This window comes from Labrus mixtus, chromosome 17, assembly GCF_963584025.1.
Source record: "Labrus mixtus chromosome 17, fLabMix1.1, whole genome shotgun sequence".
Classification (NCBI taxonomy): Eukaryota; Metazoa; Chordata; class Actinopteri; order Labriformes; family Labridae; genus Labrus; species Labrus mixtus.
The window spans coordinates 10,250,961-10,260,537 of NC_083628.1; the positions used below are offsets into that span (position 1 = coordinate 10,250,961).

General features: G+C 39.4%; 1 protein-coding gene across 4 annotated transcripts in view; it reads right to left on the minus strand.

The window, feature by feature from the left end:
- Positions 1-1,985, minus strand: part of col5a1 (procollagen, type V, alpha 1) — a 78,675-nt gene extending 76,690 nt beyond the window's left edge. For 3 of the 4 annotated variants that reach the window (XM_061060794.1, XM_061060793.1, XM_061060791.1), the window contains exon 1: positions 1,576-1,984. In XM_061060794.1, coding sequence (XP_060916777.1) covers positions 1,576-1,675 — 100 coding nt within the window. In that variant the 5' untranslated portion in view covers positions 1,676-1,984. Of the gene's footprint in view, positions 1-1,575 lie in introns of all 4 variants that reach the window. The other variant, XM_061060792.1, reaches the window with a different exon arrangement.
- Between the last annotated feature and the right edge of the window lie 7,592 nt (positions 1,986-9,577).

Consider the following 9,577-nt stretch of genomic DNA (forward strand, 5'->3'; position numbering starts at 1 on the left):
TTTACCACATTCACTGCTTAAAGAAGCTCATAGGAGCAACATCTTACACTTCAAGAACAAGATAATTAGTTTACACAAACTTGCATGTAATTGGCTTGTTGCTAGCACTTAATCATGAAGTATTTCCCGTTTGGCTTTTGTCAAGAGTCAAGTGTCAGGATTTGAACTGACACCTTGGGCGCTCGTGTAAAAGACTCTGCTTTTTCTCTGTTTTATTAAGAGCTGATTACAACCAGCCTTCAGCGTCATAAGCATGCAGAACTGAAGTCCAGCTCCCTTTCCATCATACAGGTCCTGATAAAACTGTTAAGCAAACCAGTGTTTATAGGCAACGCAGAAAACAACAGGCTGCAGTGCTTCCTTTATATGTTGAACAGTATTGCCTCTGCAGTGAGCTTGTAAAAAAAAAAAAAACACATCGACTGCACATTTTTCTGTTTTAAATCAAGCATCTGGCTCGGTCACATTCACGCCATCAGCATAATCTAGATCACCTTCTGACTGTCCATGAAGCAGACAGGAGAAGCCACCTGTTCACCTCAAAGTCCTGTGTCAGAGTGTCACTGCAGACCACCAACCATGCCAGGCTGCCTTAAGGTGCTAATAATACTTGTAGGCAGTCGGACCCCAGCCCCACTTCTACAGCTCTACATGACCTCTGAGCACCCAGGGGGCACAACGGTGCCACACAGCTCGTCTAATGATTAAATAAGTCATGTTTTCCTGTATGTTGACTGGGTTTAACTGACATACCAAACTCCATTCATATGTGCACATTTGGAGTTGTATAACTGTCACATGCCAGCATGAGAAGAACTTGTCGAGTAAAAATAGGGAAATATTTGGCGTTTGGAGTTATGGCAAAGGGCTCCTTGCTTGAAAGCAGTGAGTCCTGATGTTGGAGTCCTTTAGGCGGCTCCACCCTGCCACTTCAGAGCAGCTACAGCCCCTCCCTCTGATGAGAATTATGCTCATCCCTCTCATCAGTTAAAAAAAAATGTTTTAAAAAAAAGTGCTGTGGAAAAAGCCTTAATAAACTGACTTCAACTATCTGCACCTTTTAGAAAAGTTACTATTAGAACATTGTAATAACTCTGCAAAATGAAAAGAAACATCTGGCTATGAATTTTTGTTTTTACACTTTGCAGAGTGTATTTTTTTTATCATCTTGTGCATATTTATTTAGCCACAATAAGCATTAGTATGTAAATTCAGGCCTCCATCCATGTTTGTCAGTTATTAAATGTTTCAAAAGTGCCACAACTTTTGCACAATGTCACTGCAGACCAGTTTTTTTTTTCCAAATCCAGGAAAACTGAGCAGTTCCGGCTTTTCTTAAAAGAAAAGCCTCTCTCCTCAAAACTTGCAGTCTTTTGATGCTTTGACAAAGTCCCACAGTTTCGGCTACACCAGGCTGAATACATTAGGGCACCACTAAAGGCACAAAGATGAGTTTAGGAGGAGGCGGAGGAGCAGACATCACAGTAACCAAGGGGAGAAACTTTCAGTGCAGAGCAGCTCTAAACTAAAAAAAAACTAAAAAAAAAAAAAAAAACTCTCCCAGCTGCATCTTACCTGAACTTGCTTGCGATGTGACAAAAAGCAGAATCACCGCTAAAGTGATTTGGGCGTCCCTTATCCTCCGTTTAACTTTCCATCTTATAAGGGTATCCATGACCGCCAGAGACGTCCACGGCAAGTGGATTCACTTCTTCAACTTGGAGCAACTAATAAGACCTGTCTAAAGAAACTTCTGGTCAGGATAAAAAAAAAACTAAAAGCCAAAAGTCCCAGAGAAAGAGAAAAAAGGGGGAGGGGGGGTGTAGCGGTATTTCTCAAGCAGCCATAGGGGGTTTGTTGGTGCGCTTTCCTCCGGCTAGTCTGACGGATGTGCACCCGTCTCTCTCCCGCACAGCTCCTCTCCTCTCTGCGCTTCTCAACTGTCCTGCACCGCGGTGTTTCCCCCTCTTTCAGTCGTCACGTACAGCCCCTTCAAGTCCAACGGGGCAACATATAAAAAAAGCAAGTCTCCCCCCCCCCCCCACCACCACCACCACTTCAGGCTGTCAGTCACTCCGTGGACAGGAGACTCAGGCAAATCAGAGGAGTCCATTCATAAGAGGCGGCCCTGTTATTGGCCGCGGGTGGGAGGAAAAGTTTGAGGGGAAAGTTTCACGCCTACAATTCTTGCGTTCGGGATTGTTTTACATGGAGTCTGCTGTCTGAGGAGAGGAGGAGAGGGACAGAGCGGGAAAAGCAAACGATTTCAGAGAGAGATCAGGAGAAATGTATGGTTTTTCATAATGCAAGACATTGTCGTGAGAGGTCGCGATCCTCCGAGACGGGTCTGACAGTCATGACGACTCAACAGGTGGTCCCTACTTCTGCCAGTAGCCTACTTCTATAGCCTATCATTTGTTTTGCTAGTATCCTGTTGAAAATGTTCATTGACTGTGTTAAGATACTCTTTATGTCAACATTTCTGCTGGAAAGGCGTTTTTTTATTATTATTTAATAACATTGACTTTTGTTCTTTAAGTTAACTTGGGCTATTTAAAATATACTGAGATAGGAACCGATCCAAATAAGCACCCAAAACTGCTTCTCAAGTGTTGGTTTTTAATCATTTCAAACTGTGCACTTCTTAGTTCAGCCTATCTATATGCTCTACTCTTTGCATACGGCCAATCAAAATGGGGAGGATTTTCTAAGCTGTCATATTGTGGTCATGTATAAAAAAAAATCTGGCTTAAACTCTTAAATTGATTTTGTGCAGGGGGGGTTCTATTCCTTTACAAATGTCACGTTTCCGTCACTGTGACTACAGATTAATGCATTAATTGTAGACCTTAATTTAGTGTTATTATGACCTTAGAGTGAAATTAAAAACAATTAAGGTAGACCTTTCTGGAAGTAAAAAAACGACGCTGTACACCTACATCGATACCGTTACAAGTGTGATAACTGTGACAAAAAACGTTCCACATTAAGTATTGAAACTGTTAAAAATCCATCTATAATGAAGAACATTTTTTTTGTTTTAAGAGCATTAGTGAGTTTCAAGCCCAAACTCATGCAGCGTTGTCTCAAGAACAGCCAAAAATGGCAGCTGTTTTTTATAAGCTATCACATGACTACTCCAGTTTGGGGGGAGACTTCTTTTAACTGCCCAGTAAAAGTTATAGCACAGTAAACAAACATCATGGTGGTTGTGGACACATCTGACACTGCGTCACATTGTGAGGAGTGGGAAAGACCAGTTCGAACGCGGACGCTAAATGGTCATCGCAAATTGAGCCGAGTCTAAAAAAAAAATAAATAAATGCAAGTTACCGTTTTATGTTTTTGTTCTGCCAAATAAATAACACCAACAAAAGGAACAGCTTTAATGTCTCGCTGTTGGGATGCTCAAAATATATTACGATAAAGAAGACTGATCCTCTGTAAAATGACACTTTCAGCAAACAGAGAAACTCACATGTGCAGTTCAGATGCCATCGGTGTACAGACCATAACTATTAGTTCTCTTGAACCAAGTCTAATCATGTGAAACTTTTGCCTTCGGCTGTGACAGCAGTTTCACCTCAAGTGACCCATACTACTAAAGTTTGTACTTTCTTGTGTTGGAAGGCGTTTCGATTCAATTGTATTACATGAAAAGGGTGGAGGATATTTACATCAAGTACAAGCTAGCCCTTCTGGACTGACCACTTAGCCATATAATGGTTACGTGGTCAGATATATGGTTGAAATTATGGCCTGAGCCCTGTACTTTGGGTGGTTTTATACCTACACCACACTAATCTCAAACTACTCCTGAACAAGCCCTCCACTTGCTCCAATAAACTGTCTCCTAACCCCAAACATGGTGATTTATTTTAAACTGGACTGCTGCGTTTCATCTGAGGACTTTCAGATTGAATAACTCTCACACGTGTAGTTCCAAAGGTACAAAAAGTCTGAAGCAGAGAAGTCAATTATGACTCAAGTTTTTCTGTCCAGAGCCATTTCTTCAGTGCCCCATGTCTTTGTCCTGTTTTCGACGTTTACTTTTGTCGACGTTTAGGTGTCGGGCTGGATATAAAAGCCTCAGAGAACCTAATTAAATCCACCTTTCTTAACGTCCTCCTCTGTTAAAGAAACACCTTCACATGATGAGACTTTTACTGAAGCCAGCTGAGAATTTAAAAATCTTGCTTGACAGTTAACTCAAGCATTAACACACCAGGAGGCCATTGTAACAGCTGTACGCAAGTGCAGTTTTAACCTGGATAAAATACAATTGTGTACTGAGTTGAGAGTGTCACATTTCTTAATGAAAACCATTTGCATTAAAGACACTATTTGTCATGTAACGAGTATCTCTTGATAAATATTTATGCCCAATAATGTAAGAGTTTTAAAAAGCTAAAGTTAGCTAAATGAACCAACTGACAAAACTAACTTTAACTTACTCATACAAGACCCATATGGGATGACTACATCAGGCCGGACACTTGATTAAAGGTTTTTTTTTAACAGTGTAAACTGGTTATTTTGGGCAGCTACATGAGCTGTTTCAAGTTAAATGAGAAGCACCTAACATTTCTCAAAACAGATTAACCTGAGTAAATCGTATCGTAACTTGTACTTCTTCTCGGGTTATAACTCAGTCAAACCTAAACACAAAGAGGTGATACTATATGGTCTAGAGTAGGGTTTGAAAGTGATAAAGGATATATCAAAATAGTGAATAATCATCTATTAATCAACTTGGTTATTATTAGAACACAACCTCAACTCCCCTGAGATTACACGCATCATTTTTTCTTATCAGTATCAAAATAATCCATTTACAGTTATCTCTACATCAGTGGGTTTGATTCAAACTAGGATGAGTAGTAGCTGATTCAGCATATTTGAATGATGCCTGTTTCTCTTGAAATGCAGCTTACGGCTAGCTAGCTAACTGAATCAATTGGAACATTGTATGTCCAGTTTACATTCCCCTGATTCCCCCTCAGCCACATACAGATAGGACAACATAGACATACTTAAATCACAAATGTATTCTTATAAATACTTTTCAAGTTGCAATACCATTTATTAATATAAAGATTTTTCATGTGGTACTACCATTTGCTTTTACCAAGGCTCAAAATGCCCCAGTCAACAGGATTCATGTGCAGTTGGCTAAAAAATGAGCTTATAGACCTTTAACCTCTTGGTTCATTACAACTGATTTCTTAAACCACTGGTTCAAAACCTGGCTCCCCATAAAAGAATGTAAATGCCACCTGATCAAAAATCTGGGGCAACCCAATCCAGAAAAGCCACCAGTTATGTTGCCACCAAAGGGCAGACCCAATCAAAGACCGGACACATTGAACACTTTAAACTTATATAACATATTGTCTGTTAAATGTTTGTACTTGCCTGCGTTTAAATTGTTGCACAATTGATTTTAAAAATACACATTCAATAGTATCATCTTAAGCCATTCAGAGGATATTAGAAGGACATATTAATGGGCAAGGCTGTAAAGAAGGGTTTGCATAGAGGATGCCTGCATCTTCTTTCTCAGGTTCTCTATGAACCAAAGCACTTCAGTAGTCAAGAACTCAAGCTTTGTACATGTTCAGTTACACATATTTAAGCCTGCCTCTAAGGTCTTTTTAATCATTTCCCCAAAACCCAACCATTTTCCCCAGACTCTATATCAAAACATGGCTCTCCAGTGTTGTGATAGAGATAAGGGATTATGTAGTTTCACATAAAACCAGATCAATTGTGGATTCTGGAACAAAACAGCTAGCTTCATTTGAGATTTGTATGTAATGTTAGATTTTCTGCAGATCAAGAAAATGGGAGTTACAAAAGGAGTATGTAGTTGTTGTTGTACATTTTCACATTATGTGCTTGCATGTTTTCAATCTCTGTGTTACTTTCTGGCACAGAATGAGTCCTGAAAAGAGGGGAGTGCTATATCAAAGAGGGGGAAACCCATGAGATCCCGTCATCTATTAAAAAAAAAAAAGATAAACAAAAGGCAGTGTCAGTCAGACACAATCAGCAACCTCCGGCACTAAAATATGAAGCCAACAAGACTTGCCAAAAGTCCTTTGCCAGTAGCTGATAGCCAAACTTTACAGTGAACATGTTTACATCCTGTAATGACAGGTTTATGTCCCCTCAGCGCATGTCTCTATTTATTTATTTATTATGACTGTATGATAGAATACGTTTTATTAAACATACCCATTTAAACTCAGAAAAGACTTGAAGCCAGGCTATGTATAAGTTCTGTTTTATGTTAGGGTGTAATGTTCAAACTGAAACCTTTGCTTAAACTAGTTAGTTTGTAACTGAAGTTGTGTTATTGTTTGGTTACATCATGGGAACGTAATTGATCTTAAATAGTAGAGCCTAACTTCTAAACTAACCAAAATATTATCGCAAGAATGACGTTGTAATGTCACATGACCAATCAGTGAAAAGTACTTTTCCTAATGCAGTGTTTGTTTCGGTGATGCCTCTCGTGCCTGAATGTTTTTAAACGGACAAACACCTTAAAATAACTACTGGAAACTTCCTTTAATCCACAAAAGGCGACTAAAAATGATTAAACGAACGACAAAGCACCATGATTATTTTCTAACTAAAGCCCAACCTCTTAATTTACAGCTAGTGTGAAATAACAGCGACATATGAGTGATGAAATCATCAACTATAACAGAAGGCAATTTAACAGTACCATATTGTTGGACATATTGAATTATCTCTGCTCATGGAAAACAAAAGCAGAAGGACAAAACAGTCGTCATACATTTCTGAGGGATGTCATTTGTCACAGGGACGCACTGCCGACACCAAACAGCCAGTAAAACCCTCGTCTCCTCCTCATCCTCCAACTTATCCAACATTTCAAAACAATACACCATGACCAACTGTATTTCACAGAGGACTTCTCACCTAGTAGGCGCTAGGTGTAAGATTTAAACTGTAACTTGTCAATGTAAGAACTATCTGAGCTGCAGCAACACCTTAAAAGTAAGTGGTGCGCAAACCCTCGTCCTAAATTAGAGATTACTTTAAAAGTTGGCTACGTTTGAATTTACACACAGTTGATGCAACCCATTGCTGGGCTCTGTGTGTGAAAGGTGGTGGCAGGCGAAGCAAGCGATCCGTTATGTATGACCTTAGCTTATTCAGTCTCTGAACCTGACCTCTCAGCCATGCTCGAGTTGTTGCTTCCTTTTGATTTTCATTTGAATGTTAACTTCTGAGAAATAATCTTGATTGTTGTTTGCTTGATTTCAGACAGTTCAAGAAGTATGGGCTCCAGCTTCGGTGAGTGAAATTCTACTTCTATTGTATTTTATATAAACTGTAGATTACTAAGCAGTTATTTGAGTCTGTGCTCACTGCACCTTGCCTGTTAGCTTGTTAAGTGTGTGTCAAACATACGTTTTTGACTGCACCTGCATGGGTGTCAGGATTGTTCCTGGCCTCTCCCCCAGAGAAGTCATGGGCCGTAATGATAGGTAGACCTGTGTTTTTTAGGACACCTGGTGTGAGTTAACATGATGCTAGCTCTCTAACCGGAGAAATGGTCAAGCTCTCTTCGCTTTGTTTAACTTAAAATATGTGTCTATAGTTGATTCCTGATTCTACAGGAAACAGGATTGTTATGTAGCTCAAGTGCCAGTCAATGAATGTAATTACATTTACATGCACAGTTAACTGTAAGCCAAGCTGCGATTAAAGCTCCATTAAGCCTTTTAATTGACTACTGTCCTTGTCCAATATGAGCTCTTGGGGAGAATTGATTTGATGGAAGAATCGACAGAAGTATGTCTGACTCCGCTCTCAGATACTTACTATTCGACCTTCAGAGCTCTGTACATGTTGTACAATTCTCCCTCTTGCATGCCCTATGTTGGTACCTCTTTCTTTACGGCTTTCTTCTATGCATTTCTGTTGTTCAACTTCTTTTGTCAAAGTGCGGTGCTGTGGAGCATGGGCAGAACGCCTCGGCTAGTCTGGGACCTATTGAGGTGTATGCATGAAAAAGTAAAGCAAATTCCCAACCCCATTATCTAGATTTGTTGGTCCCACGTCGAGAAATTTTGACATATGTTTTACATATTACATGGTAACATGTTTTTTTAAAAGTCTGACTAACACAATCAACCCCAAGTCTTTTTTTTTTTTTTTTTTTTTTTTTTTTACATCTTGTCAACATATACTGTGTTGGTTACTTGCTGTCAGCTGGCTCCACTCTTTTGTCTAAATATAGACCCTTGCTCCAAAAAATCCAATAAGCAATGGCCAAAATGGCAAGATACAAAGAAAGGTGTTTATGTCATAGAGATTATGTCCATTATTTATATGCTCTGTGGTCAGATACCTGTTCCATATTGTTAAAACTGCAAATTAAGGGTCGACAGCCATCTGAAAAACAAATGTGCAACGTGTCTAGGTTGACCTGCAGATGCTCTACTTTCAACTTTTGGTATTACTCTATTCTTTATTAGATTATCAGTATTTTGCTGAACCAGCCGTCGTTTAAATACAACAATGTTTTAGTATTGATTGTAATCTGGGGGGAAAAAACATGTTTGACAGAAAATGAACCCGCTGCCTTGCCTGTCTGATGCTAACTTGTGTTGTTAGTCATTGTTCAAGCCTGTTTGGCATGATGCACCATGGCAGGACATAATATTTTCCATGCAACAATCTGACTCCATCCTGTGCCAGATTTTATCGTGGCAAACCTCCTTAAACACACTGAGGAGTAATTTTAGAGCACTTGACTGTTAAGTCTACCGTGGAAAGAAAAGCCTTAACAGAACATAGACACCTGGGATGATGACAAAAAAAAAGACTGATGTCTGATGAGTCAGTCTCACCTGTCTGCTCATGCTCCCACCTGCAGCTCATCTATTCTTCAACATGTTGTATTGGAAAAGATCTGCAAGCACTGACTTCATCTTGTGTAAAGACGCTGGCCAAAAATATGAAACCAGGCATGAATCAATCACTGAGTATTAACTAAAGCTAAACACAATACAACAACCAAGCATGTATGACATTGTTTTGTGTGTTGTTTATAGATATGTAGTGTGAAACAGGAAGTACACAGTCAAACAGTGAGCTGTTGCTGAGATTCTCGATGGGTTCCTAAGATTCAAACATGATTTTGTTAGAAAGCAATGGGTTCAGTTCTCTCTGATCCCTGATTTCAATAGGGCTGCAGCTCTCTCCCTGTTCACAAACATTGGGCTTGATCCAACCTATGCTATCCAGGAAATGAAGATCATTGGCTTGTGCTGTTGGAGTGTTAGCTTCTGATGCTAATTGGCCAGGTACTTCTCAATAGGAAGAAAAAATATAAACCCAACTTTAAGGAACATATTGGTAAAACTGTGGCAAATAATACTTTTACCAAGTTGATGTTTTCACTAAAAAGAATATTGTGTTTTGGTTTTAAAACTTAACTCAGAATCAAGAACCTTATTGTGGTTAAGGAAAACAAACTGTTTAATCACACAATGACACATGACATGGAGTTCTGAAGAACAAGAAAAGTTATACT